This window comes from Crocodylus porosus, unplaced genomic scaffold, assembly GCF_001723895.1.
Source record: "Crocodylus porosus isolate Cpor-Errol unplaced genomic scaffold, CroPor_comp1, whole genome shotgun sequence".
NCBI lineage: Eukaryota > Metazoa > Chordata > Crocodylia > Crocodylidae > Crocodylus > Crocodylus porosus.
In genome coordinates, this window is record NW_017728947.1 from 86,465,940 (window position 1) to 86,479,998 (window position 14,059).

Sequence of the window (14,059 nt, forward strand, 5' to 3'; positions counted from 1 at the left end):
TCAGGAGGTGCTATTTCACGGTCAGGGCGGCTAGGATCTGGAACCAACTTCCAAGAGAAGTGGTGCAGGCTCCTACCCTGAGGGTTTTTAAGAGGAGGTTAGATGACCATCTTGCTGGGGTCATCTGACCCCAGTATTCTTTCCTGCCATGGCAGGGGGTTGGACTAGATGATCTGCTCAGGTCCCTTTCGACCCTAGAAACTATGAAACTATAATTATGCTCCTACTAATGCAGCCTAGTATATACCATTAGCCTTCCTGGCAACAAAGGCATATTGTTGGCTACTATTCAGTTTATTGTCCACTGTAACCCCCAGGTCCTTCTCTGCACAGCTGCTGCCCAGCCAGTCAGTCCCCAGCCTGTACTGGTGCCATGGGATTGTTACGTCCTAAGTGCAGGACTTTGCACTTGTCCTTGTTGAACCTCATAAGATTCTTTTTGGCCCAATCCTCCAGTTTGTCTAGATCAGCATTTCTCAACCCATGGGTCCAGACCCAAAAGTGCACTGCAAGAATGTTTTAAAAGGGTTGTGGGGTGGTCCCAGGGAATTGCATGGTTTCCGCATGAAAGCTGCAATGCTGGAAGCCTGCACGGAGCTGGCACACAACCGGGGGCATGGTGAGCACACAGCATTGTAAGAGCACCCCCAGGAGCTGGAGAGGGAGAAAGGGGGCAAGATGGAGCAGCCAGAGGAGGGGGAGAAGGAGAGGGGGTAGGAGAGACTGTGTGGGTCGGGGCCAGGGGGTTGTGGGTTGCAGCAAGCTGATAATTATGCTAAAGGTTCTTGGTGTGAAAAAGGTTAAGAACCACTGGTCTAGATCACTTGGAACCCTAGCCCTACCCTTCAGTGCATCTACTACTCCCCCCAGCTTGGTGCTATCTGCAGACTTGCTGAGAGTGCACTCCATGCCATCTTCCAGGTCACTGATGAAGATACTAAACAAAACCAGCCCTAGGACCAACTGCTGGGGCACTCCACTTGATACTGGCTGCCAACTAGATATTGAGTCATTGATCACTACCCTCTGAGCCTGATGCTCCAGTCAGTTTTCTATCCCCCCTTACAGAACACATTCATCCAGCCTGTACTTCCTTAGATTGCCTGAGAGAATGTGGGAGACCTTATCAAAAGCCTTGCTAAAGTCAAGGTATACCACCATCCACTGGTCTCCCCACATCCACAGAGCCAGTAACCTCATCATAGAAGGTAATCAGGCTGGTCAGGCATGACTTGCTCTTAGTAAATTCATACCAACTGTTCCTATCCACCTTCTCCTCCAAGTGCTCAGAAATGGATTCCTTGAGAATCTGCTTAATTTTTCCAGAGACTCAGGTGAGGCTGACCAGTCTGTAGTTCCCTGGACACTCTTTGTCTCCCCTTCTTAAATATGGGCACTATATTTGCCCTTTTCTAATCATTTGGGACCTCCCTGATAGCCATGAGTTTTCAAAGATGATAGCCAGCAGCTCTCTAATCACATCAGTCAACTCTCTCAGCAGCATCAGGAAAGAGTAACTGGTGTCTCCTGAATCTGGGGGGCACCTGCAGAAGCTGCCAATGGTGGTGGCCCTGTCAGGAGGGCACCAGCCCTACTGAAAGCATTGGTATCGGCCGTCTGGGGGGGGGGGCAGTGTCCCTGTTGGGGGGGACATGTGCGCCCCCTACTAGTAACCTATAGCCTCAGGTGCATCCCATCCATGGACTGTATGTGTCCAGCTTTTGTAAGTAGTCTCTAACCTGTTCTTTCACTACTGTTGCCTGCTCACCTCCTCCCCATACTGTGCTGCCAGGTGCAGTAGTCTGGGAGTTGATATTGCCTGTGAAAACTGAGGTAAAAAGGTACTAAGTATTTTAGCCTTTTCTGCACCCTCTGTTGTTAGGTTGCCTCCCGTAGAAACCCTTCTTGTTATCCTTCACACATCCCTTGCTAGCTGCAACTCCAATTGCACTTTAGCCTTCCTAGCTTCATCCCTGCATATCCAAACAACACTTTTATATTCCTCCCTAGTTGTTTGTCCAAGTTTCCACTTACAAGCTGTCTTTTTGTGATTTAGTTTACTGAAGAGTTCCCTACTAAGGCAAGGTGCTCTTCTGCCAGACTTACCAGTCTTCCTGAACATCGGGATGGTTTGCTCCTGCACTGTCAGTAAGGCTTCTTTAAAGTACAGCCAGCTTTCCTGGACTCCTCTCCCCCTCAGTTTGGCTTCCCAAGGGATCCTGTCCCTGAGCGAGTCAAAGTCTGCTTTTCTTCCCAGGGTCCTTACTCTATTGCTCTCCATCCTTCCTTACCATGGGATCCTGAACTCAGTCATCTTGTAGAGGGTCACTGCTGCTCAAGTTGCCATCTACTAGTACATTCCCCACCAATTCTTTCCTGTTTGCAAGTGGTAGGTCAAAAAGAGCATGGCCCCTAGGTGGCTGCTCCAGCACTTGCATCAGGAAGCGTCCCCAACACTTTACAAAAGTTGCCTGTGCACTGCTGGGTTGTCCTCCCAGCAGATAGCAGAGTGACTGAAGTCCCCCATGAGAACCAGGGCCTGTGACTGGAAAACTTCCACTAGCTATTTGAAGGAAGTCTATCAACCACTTCTTCCAGGTCTGATAGTCTATAGCAGACCCCCCTCATGACAACATCCTGGTTGCTCTCCCCTCTGACCCTAACCCAGAGACTCTCAACAGGCCTACCTCCCGTATGGCTCTTTTACAGAAAGTGCACTAGTCTCTCTTGAGCTGACATTTAGATATGATACTAATTTTAGAAGACTAATCATGACATTTTTTTTTTTTTAAATGTAGAACACCATACCTCACTTTCTTATGAGTAATTTAGTTGCTTTAAAGGCATCAAGAGCCAAAACCTCTTGTATCCTAAAACCCCATTTGTTTCCCCACCCACATGATGTGCTGAAGGTGTTAATATTTGAGGCAAAGCTTTTTTGTGACATCTTATATTGGACCAATTGTGTAAACAGACAGCCGTTAGACAAGCTTTCAGGTACCAAGCTGAGGAAGGACACCTAATGGTCAAAAGCTTTTCCAGCAACTCCCCCAACTACATAGTTGGTCCAATAAAAGATATCACAAAAAAACCTTGCCTCAACAATTCCTGGATCATCACAGCTACAACATTCCACTCGTACTTCTGAGACCAGATTAAAATGAGATGAGTTTAACATCAAATTATACCTGTATAACAAGAGATGCCATACTGACTGTAGCAGTTAGGAGATGATGATACATAATTCCAGGGTCTCTGGTAGAAACTGACACAGCACCATGTGTCTTCAACTGAGTCACCAATTTAGACCAGCCAAGGATTTGGCCCAGTCCTATGTGCCACCTAGGACATGGAGCACTACTCAAATACAACTGCTTCAAGAATGGCTAAGCAAAGAAAAATGTTTCATATAATTAAAGCAGCCACAGGGAAATTTCAGCTAGTGCAGAAGGGGCCCAGTGGGTGGAAAGAAGCAGTGCGAGTGCATTACTTCCAAATTCCATACACTTTGCTATCTCTAAATATACTTTCAGCTGCAAAGGTCACTGGCAAATGTTCATTTAAAGTCATGATAGGATCTAATCAATGATCCCAACAAACATGCCTCCTGCCATGCCACACATGCCAGTCCAGGGAAGCCTCTGTACCCCTGCCAGGAATGGAGGTCTGGCTGCTCACTGCACCTTGCCAGGGCACCTGCACAAGATGGATCACTCTGGCCACCTATAAAGTTTATCGGGGGTGACCACCAGGATCTGGGGGAACGTTTGTTCACCAGAGTGCCCCAAGGGATGACTAGGTCGAATGGTCGCAAACTCCTGCAAGACCGTTTCAGGCTGGACATAAGGAAGAATTTCTTTACTGTCCGAGCCCCCAGGGTCTGGAACAGTCTGCCAGGGGAGGTGGTTCAAGCACCTACATTGAACACCTTCAAGAGTAAATTGGATGCTTATCTTGCTGGGATCCTATGACCCCAGCTGACTTCCTGCCCTTTGGGCAGGGGGCTGGACTCGATGATCTCCCGAGGTCCCTTCCAGCCCTGATGTCTCTGAAATCTAGCTCCGTTGGTGGCTGGGGGGGGTGGGGTGGGAAACAGGATGGGACGGGACGGGACACCTGATTCTGTGAATTCTGCTCCCTCGTGCTGAACTGACCACCCAGTGCTGCTCTGCGTAGGGTTTAAAGACAAAGGGGGAAGAGGGAAGCCTTTCTCAGGAGCCTCTGCTTCTCAGTGCTGGGAAGCTCAGTACAAGGTTTAAAGCCTCAGGCAGGGGGAAGCTCTTTAGCTTCCCACACCCAACCTCCAGCCGGCCCAACAAATCAGCTGATTATCCAGCACTGACCACATATTAAAATTTAGGGCGCTGTACAAATGAGTCATGAAAGTGTTCTACATTATACGTGATACATTTTTATGGCTCATTCCCCCTTTCATGCCTTAAGTCAGGTGCACATGTAGCACCATTCCCATTTATGCTTCAAGTAACACCTTAACAGTGGCATAAATATAACACAGACAGGGTATAAGGCAGGCACTGGTTGTAACTGATAATGTTTCTTGTGATTTGGGATTCATTCATATCTGACAGAGCATCATTTTGTCAGATCAGATGTTTTGCATGAGGACTTCAGGCTGGCCATTCCAACAAAGTCCCAGGCACTGAAAACTTGTTTTTTCAGGCAGTCAGTCAGGGCTTAAGTTTACAGCACAATAAAGAGCTTACCCTTCAGCAGGGATTTTACAAAATCTAAAGGGGCAACTTGTTTTTCTTGCTCTTATTTCATCTTCTTATAAAGAAACACCTGATTTTACATGTGCTTAAGTGCCAAAACATCATTGTGCCCCTGTAATACTACAGTGAAGGGGTGCACAAAGAAAAAACAAAACAAAACAAAAAAACAGAACACATTGCTCATTTGAGTTATTAAAAGCTTCTTATACTTTGTGCAGCTTTGAGGTCATATTTTCCCTTGTTATCCTGTGGTAGCTCTCACACTGGTTGGCTACAGTGTGGAAAATACTGGTGACAAAAGCTAAAAGTGGTGCAAATAAGCTAAATAAATCAGCAATCCAAGTACACCCAGTTACATTTTGTGGATACTTAACACCAGAGGATGATTCACAAAGTAAAACAGTGAAGGATGTTTTTTCCATTTGCAGATTAGTTTGGAACAAAAGATCTATTTATGCGATTTAAGCCAAATGCACTACAACATAATGACTCTCTCTAATGGCTAATCTTTATTCATGTAAAGTGGTGGATTTGTCTTGATTTCAATGTTTTTGTCTAGTATGTTTTAGTCAAGCAACTTTGTTCAGTTGTACCTTATTTTGTTCACAAAAGGTGAAGTGATTGCATGTGATCACTTACCAATTTGTTCTCTCTGACAGGAAGACTAGCCAAACGGGTAACTTGTGCAGAAACTGAGAAAAACAACAATCCTTGTGCTTCCAATGTTAAAAAGGAACACTTCGCTAAATTGTTCAATTGGATGAAATTGGCGGGAGGTAATACATCAGAAGCTAAAGTGATTTCAACATAAAATGCTTTGGTTTTGGTCTCTTTCACAGCTATCATACTGATCAAGCAATTATCTAACTACAACAGCAATGGCAACATAAAACCAAACTTTCTGTGACTAAAACCAGATGATCATGGCTCTCCACACAACAAAGTAATATATTGGAATCATGCACATTTAATTTTTTTGTGATCACTTCATTCTATGGACTATATAAAGTATCCTTAGTTTAACTGTATTGCTCAAGAAGTCATGGTATGCCACAAATCATATTGAACATTTTAGGTCTGCAAACCTAAGAGTGAACAAGAAAAAAATAATATAAAGGGATATAAAGGTACTGAGCTGTAGATAGGAAGTAACAAAACAGACTGAACTGGGGAGGGAAAACCTGAAGACCTAGTGACAATAGTAGCTATATATACGTAACAGGGCAACATAGAAAGCCAGTATAGTTTTTGGCCGCATACCAAAGACAACTTATCAGGGCACAGAGATGTAAAAGAACAGTCTATCAAGTAGCTATCGGAATGCTCCTGTGGGGTATTTGATTTGGGGAACTTCATTACCAAAAGATAGATGGGATGACCCGTGAGGATACAAAAACTGCACAAGTTACTATGTAAAAGAACATTCCTGCAAATGTACACTCCTCAAAGGCTTTCTTTCGCTTTATAGTCCAGTGCATCTTTCATGAAGGCTCTTCCCATTACCAGAAAAAGCAGTTGTCTTTCCCATGAGACAGACAAGAAAGAGATTCTGTTGGTATCCTTATAAAAATATTTTCAAAATCTGTAAGTGCATGAACCTAATTAGTTCTCACCGTGCTGAACAAAGTTGATGCAAGAGAGAAACAGACTGCTCTATCTATAGGTAATGCAAACCACTCCAAACAAGACTATTAAAATACAAGTGGCAAAATTCAAGGACACAGGCCGAGTCTTCATGTCACCCTACAGTGATCTAGTGACACGCTCCGTCACCATATGGCGCACTATGGCGATGAAGCAATCATGTGGGTCTACATGTGTTCAGCAATTATGTTGCCACAGTGGCATGCTCCACTGGTATAGCATGCCACTAGGGTGACCTAGTGGCAAAGTCTAACCATGAGCTACACACATGGCAAACTAACTACCCATACTAAAAGTACAGCACCTTAGTAATGTTGCTGTATGGTGATGTGTAGACAAGCCCATACAGTATTTGCTTACAAGGTAAGTAAGTCCTAACTTACTCTCAATACAACTATTACAAACAAATAACAATCCAATATTTTTGCAGGACAACTACTCAGGCAACAGAACCCATTGCCATTAGGGCTGCCAGAAAGGACAGTTTTAAAAAAATTACAAATGAACAGAACTGGAGAGCTAACAAAACCACCAAACTTTAAAGGAGGAAAACACCTTTTAGACCTCCTTTTCTAATATTTGTGTGTAGAATCTGTATTTCCTCTTGGTTTCTAGTCATGTTTCCCAAGAAGATATAATGCGAGGAAGAACTCAGCAAAAAGGATTTGTCTGGTTTTTCCAGGAGGAGGAGGATAAATGAACAGAACCAGCGAGGGCAGTTCTTAAAAGGAAGAGATATTGTCCCTGGGACCCTATTGTAGGAATCCCCTTATGATAGCCAAAGAGCAGGAAGATAAACCGTTTTAAAGAATCTTATGCCTAAAGGCAAGGCAGTTTTTATGTTCTTGGCAAATTATGGTACGAGTCTCTGCAGGGTAGGTGGTAGAAGAAGGTTTAATTATTTCCATTTTTCTCCTGTTTATTAATGAACAATGTGAATGCATCTTCAGATGGGGATTGGGTTCTGAAATCATTTTGCATTTCATTTTGCTGTACAGTTCACATTACATGCCTACAGCACAAGTTGAATATGGCCTACAGAGTTAGGGCCTTTGGCAGCATTTTGGCAGTGGGGGGCTTTGGCCATGCTGTACCACAGCCAAGTGGTGGAGACCTTCAACCATGCTGCACTGTGGCTGGGTGGCAAGGGAAAGTGGTGGTGGTGGCTAGGTCCTAGCACCAACCCACTAACAGAAAATGTTGCTGACCTCCAGCCTACAGTGCAGAATCCAAACAACTAGACCCCAGCAACCTCCTGCAGAAAGAGGAAGTTGATTTTATTGGAAGTCTGGCCATACTTATTTCCTAGACAACTCTGACATGCACTAGTGGGTGCAGTCCTCTGAAAGCAAGGAGGAAAGACAGAAGCTAGAGATGGGTATTCCTTCCCTAACAGCAAGAGAGACGAAGAGCAAGGCAGCACTTACTGAATATAGCACTAGCTTCCACAAGTGTCATCGTGGTAGTAACTAGTGTTACAGATCTGATGTGAAGTTTTTGTGGCAGTTTAACAGATTGGTTGATGTTACCATGAATAACCAAGGAGTGGAACAAAATACCATCAAGAGATAGAGGAATAATTTTGCACTGAAGTGATGGACACAAGTTTGAGCTTTGTTGGGGAGGGCTGTACCACTATTCAGAGCAATGCTGTCAATAAGGCTGGTCTTCCCTCAGGAGCCCCAAAAACTATTGTCCCCATCAGCCAGAAGGCAAAAAAAAAAAATACCTACAGTTCATCCTACTACAGAGAAATCTCTTTACGTTTGAAAACTTCCCTGGCTTCTTAGATTCTGTCATGGCTTGCTTGCTTTTTTCTAAGAGCAGGAAAAGGAGTATTGTAGGAGCCCCTGAGTATGAGCAGACAGCATGCAGACTCAGAATGCATTTGCAGTGAGCTGTTTCTAATACTGCCTAAGGCCCAGAGAACAGAACAAAAAGAATTAGAAACTTGCCTGAATTAAGCTACTTATAAGTGCTTCTCTCTCAGCCAGAGTGAGAGGGGAGCCACTGACTGCATTGGGGAAATCCCTAGATTCCTGGTTTTTTCATTACCAGCCAGCTGGACGAAGGCACTATTCCAGCTGCTGGAAACAATGAGAGCAGACAAATTGCAGGGAGAAAACTTCTTCCACAGCATAAATATTTCAAGCTCTGTGTTGCCCTGCACAGCAATGACAACAGGGTGATCAAAACGGCTGAAGTCTTCAGGTGGCCAGGGGTAGGAAGGAGGAATAGGTTGCTACGTTGATGTCACCCCATCATCTACATAAAGCTCTCTCAAATTATGAAACAAAGCTATCTGTATGGCCCACGGCCATGACCTAGGGGTAACGCAGAGCTCAGAAATGCTCCATTTACATTGACTTCCATATTCTTTAAAAATATGATTAACAATACAATCTGATAGCCCTGCGATTCCCAGCAGAGCAGAATGCAGACTGCTGGGCAGTCAGTTGCAACAATGCTAGAAGATGGCCAGGCTATCACTGTTTGGCAGGAAAGACTATCACATGAAGACGAAAAGAAATCTTTATATTTCTGGAGACTGATAGTCAGGATCGGAGCCTGGTTTAGGTCTCACCAGTGCTACACAGTTTGTGTGGACACTTTCCAGTCTTCTAGCAAACGTTTGTGCATTTGCTCAGACTTCCTCTGTGGTAGCACAGCCCTGGACTGCTGGTTCCTCCTAAAAGCCAGGAGAATGTATGTGAAGACATCTCCACGCTGGTGCATTCAGCAGTTGGTGTCTTCCTCAGTGGGGCCACGAGAAGCACAGGGTTGTGTATGCTCTGACAGATTGATGGTGGTGGTAGTGACTGCGATCTGCCATCAGAACTTCTACCAGTGAGCTGATTGTCACAGCAGCCGCAGCGTAGCAGAGGAAAAATTAACCAGTGCACCAAAACAGCTCATTTTTTCTCTTGGCTTAAATGTCTTCCTTTCCATGTATTATTATTTAGGAAGGGAAAAGACATCACATGTTTTTTGCAGCCTCTACTGGTTGGAGGAACTACACTAACGTGTCTGGATGCAAGGAATATTTCCAAGAATACTAACTGAAAAGGGACAAATGGCTGAAGACTTAAGAGCTAAAAGTCCTATATTATTATAATCAAGTATGTGCAGTAACCGTGGTATTAAGGACATGCAACCCTTGCTTGAGAGCAGCGGTCCACACCACAGCAGAATCAGCACCAGTAACAAAACCTTGCCCAGGCTACTTGACTGGTATAGTTAAACTTTTTGTCCAGTTGTAAGATTACTAGAAAAGGACAAAAATAATTACTCTTGGCAAAATGTATCCCTCATGTAACTGACTTGAACAGAGTTATACTAAGGATAAATTTAATGTTCTACTTAGGAACCGTGATTACTTTCATTAAGTATGAGAAGCCATTAAACCACAACATTCATTACAAACAGAATTTTCTTATTTATCTCTTATTGTCCTTTTTCTGAATGAAAGTCTTTATCTTAGTCTTAGAAACAACATCCCATTTTTAAAAAAATTCAGTATACTCTTACAAAAACGAACCTGAATTAAAGAACATTCTTCACAGAAAGTGAAATGAATAACGCTAACTATAAAGTTTAATCAAATTCTGAAGCTATCAAGACAATATTGATGATATTCCTATCTTTTATATTTAACCTGAGGAAAAAACTTAGGATCTTTCCAATACCTAAACATATATGAATTTTAAGTAGAAATAATAAAAGACATGCTTATATCAGGGATTAGGAACCTAAGGCCTGAGGACCAGATACAGCCTGTGGTACTTCTACTGTGGCTGTGTACAGACTTTCAAATGATCCAGGAGAATTCTCCCAGATTTGTTCTCCTAGTAGAAAAAAACTTACCCAGAGCCATGTGTACAGACATTTGAATGCTAAAGCCCTGAAGAGCTGAGAGCTTGCAGTGTTGACTCTGTGCAGCCAGGGGAAGGGGGGATGTGCACACATCAGCATGTTCAGCAGGCTCCCTTAATTAGCCTATGTTTCCTAATGTGGGGATTGTGAAGGGGGGGTGTTCTGTACCTTGCTGGAGAAGCAGAGTACAGCAAGTGACGCTGTCTCCTGGGGGAAGGGGATGCTGAAAGACTACGTTTCCTTCTCAGAGCAACCACAACATTTATAGACTTTCACTCTCTCAGGAGAAACTCTCCTGAGAGTAATTTAAGCCTTGGTTGTTCCCAGGTTATTTTTCTCTTGGAACTGTCATTTTTACTATGTGAGAAAATGCCTAAATATCTGTATACTTGCAGTTGCCCCGGGAGAAAAAAGTGCCTCTGCCATGAGAAACAGAATGTCTGTATGATGTCTGTGTTGTGCCACAGTCAGGTGGTGGGGGGCTCTGCCCATGCCATGCCATGGCCAGATAGTGGGGAGCTTCACTAGTGGTGTGTGGCAGGTGCTAGCACTGGCCCACTTTGGACCTGAGCTATGTCATTCTGCCTTGCAGCAGCAAAAAGGTTGACAACTGCCAGCTTATACCAGCAGAAAGCGCTGATACTATAATGTGTGTTAGTGAATGTACAATCCTGCTTTTCAAGGAAGTGAAGGTACAACAAAGTCCTTTGCTTAGGAGTGTAAGAACTTAAAACAAACCACCAACCCAAAACAAAAAAAGCCTTCTCCTCTAACCTTGGATATAAAAAATTAGCATCAAGACTTTGGAAGCATCAAGTACTCATACCTCTCCTGTACATCCACTGTGGAAAAAAAATACTGCTTTAAACACTAATTCTGTATTGTTCTGCTCTTACCTTACTGCAGCAGCCATGCTTCCAATAGGATTGATTGGCAATGGCCTAACTCCAGAGAACATTCCCCTACTCAGAACGCGGGCTCCATTTTGTATCACTCCAGGAGGAACTGAAAACAAAAGGAAATTTTTAAAACTTCAGGACAAAAATGTAAGCAGTATATTCAATGCTAGCTTCTTTAAATGAAATTAGAAATATGTACAAATGAGGATACATAGTATGTGCTCACCTTTCAAATGTTTACAGAAGTCTCTGTGAATAGTTAACTTAGTTTATAGAGTATGCCCCCACATTTTCTAGTTATTATAGAGAAATTCCTTACATGGATAACTTCACCTCTGTATTTGTAGCACTTGGAAACGTATGACCAATTATAAACTTATGTTGACCAACACTGTAAATACTAAAGGTAATTTAAGACAGAAGTGGCAAGTACCTAAGGATGAACTTAAGTATAATCAAAATACAAGCAGTTTATTGCAAGAATGTGTTCTAACCAATACTTTTTATCACGATTGTATGCTATCTGAACATTGATCTGCTATTTTTGTCATGTCCCGTACAAGAAAATATTACTTATGAGAAATCATTATTGAGGCACTAACGACTTGGACAATAAACATTCATCTTTTGGAGGATTTGGGGTTTGAATTTCTATAGAACGCAGCCTTGGCCAATAAGAGTTTCACCAGAAGTGCTTTCTTTACACTTGCCTGAAGTACAGCCAAATCTAATTTTTAGCTGCTTTAAAGGAAAGGGGAGCTGCTTGGGAGCATGCAGCAGCTGTTATGATCTAACTGTTATGTCTGCATGATCCTGTAGCATTAAAAGCGAGTAAAACTGCCTTTGGTCTGACCCTGAATGAAGTGGTTTTGCTACGCTGTTACAGCTACAGAATCCTGCAGACATAACAGATAAGATTATTACATCTTTTATAAGTATCCTTTGATACTGATACAATTGTTATCTCTAGCTACACTTTCACTCAACTGTTCTGAAGTACAACAGGAAGGTGTCAGCAAGGGGATTTTTTCCAGCCTATATTTTTTGCATTTTATTTGGTCTGTAGCTGTGCAAAGTCACAAGAGCAACACCACTGGCTCTGGTCAGACGATTATTGGAGGAAGTGGAACCAATACTCCACCCACTCCAACTAACTTCCTATACTGGGGAGAGAGGAGGGAGGTTTGCCTGCACACTCAGCAGATGCACAGAACTTATTCGTACTTGAGAACTGGACACCAAAAGCCTTATTGGTCCACGTAGGATTTTAAAAGAGGGATCCTATTCCCCACTATGTGCCTGTGAAAGCATGTAGTCCAAGTCACCATCTAGCCCCTGATATTTAAATTGCAAACAAAAGAACCTGCAAACAAAAACACTTAAGGTATTTTCAAAGCTGCAATAAAAAACGACTAAAGATTTAAATTTAATTTCAGAGATATTTTTAATCACCACAATTAATTACAGTAGTGAAACACCATCTGAGAATACAACAGACACTTCTAATCATTTTTTGTTTTCTTGGTAATGACACCACATTTATCCAGTTGACTCAATTTTTCAACACCATCCTTTTATTAAGCTTTAAAGGTGTGGGGCAGGGAGTGGCTCCTAAGCTCGGGCTCTTTTAGCTAACATGCTACATGTTACTTTTTTTCCCACAGAGTTGTTACTCATTAAACGTAGCACATCTTTGTGCCTGGTTTGCCATTTTACTACATGATATATTGCTTGAACATGTGGCATTACTCCAGTCTACCTATATTTTGTTTTCAGCCTCTGAAGAAAGGCATTTATATTCAAAGTGTCCAAATATGATATTAGGTGATCCAAATTTGAAAGCTGATCCTCAGTTACCGTGACTAAAATAACATTTTAAATTATTTTTTGCTATTTATATTGTTCTACTTTTTTCACTGAATCCCCAAACATTGGATAATGAAAATCAATTAAGTCAGTTTTACTGTATAATGATAATCACTTTTGCATTTGCCCTGCTTCAACATTTAGGTTTGCAAACACTGCAGGAAAATGTTTACTTGCTTAAAACAACTGTTTGAATTTTATGGAAGCGAACTAGATTTCACAAAAACTAAATGTTGGGCTGAATGTGTGTCAACAGTGCCTCTCTAAAGATGCTTGAATATTACTGAAGTAAGGCTCAAGGATAGTTCATACATAATGTTAGGGAAAAACCAAAAGAGCTGGGTGATTTGAAGATAAAAGTGAAAAATACAAAAGATAAACAGAAATAAAAATCACTTCCAGTGGTTAATGACTTTGCAACAAGAAATCCAGCTATGCAACATAAGAGGGGGAGTGCAGCATATAGTACTAACAAGTCCTCTTCACTACAAAGCAATGAAGTTATTCTATCAACACAGTAGCCTAAGGGATTTGGAGAAGTTCATGACTGCACATTAATCATGTTCAGATATTGCCTAAAGGGCCCTATGCAGCTTTAAAGGCAACACAATTCAATTTCCATGAACATTTTTGTGCCACATTGCACCTTGTCTCTTCAGCTGACCCCCCAAACACTTTGTTCTATCACCTTTGTCAATTATTCCACTAGTGATTGGTTATCTTAGTCTGTCAGCTCCATAGCACATTTCACTCCTCTCACCTTCCCTCTTGCTCATATCCAGCCTGCTTTAAAAAAAGAAAAAATCATTTCTTCCTACCATTACTGCCAAAACCTTGAGCCTCTGCCACTTTGATCTTCCCACACATCTCTTTCCTTCCTATTTCTCATCTTGCTCCACTCCAACACATGCAAAATAGCACCAGAAAAACTGTTTCCCCCCCTCAATCTTGGACCACAGTGGCTTCCAACTAATCAAACTCCTCCAGTGACAACTTCTCTCCTCTGGGGCAGGTTCAAGACCCTCACTCCCACCAAAGCATAAC

General features: G+C 42.6%; 1 protein-coding gene across 7 annotated transcripts in view; it reads right to left on the minus strand.

Moving 5' to 3' along the window:
* FOXN3 (forkhead box N3) overlaps positions 1 to 14,059 on the minus strand; it is a 319,921-nt gene that overhangs the window by 18,769 nt on the left and 287,093 nt on the right. For all 7 annotated transcript variants that reach the window (XM_019552393.1, XM_019552391.1, XM_019552392.1 and 4 more), the window contains one exon: positions 11,147 to 11,255. In XM_019552393.1, the coding sequence (XP_019407938.1) occupies positions 11,147 to 11,255 (109 nt within the window). The remainder of the gene's footprint in view (positions 1 to 11,146; positions 11,256 to 14,059) is intronic.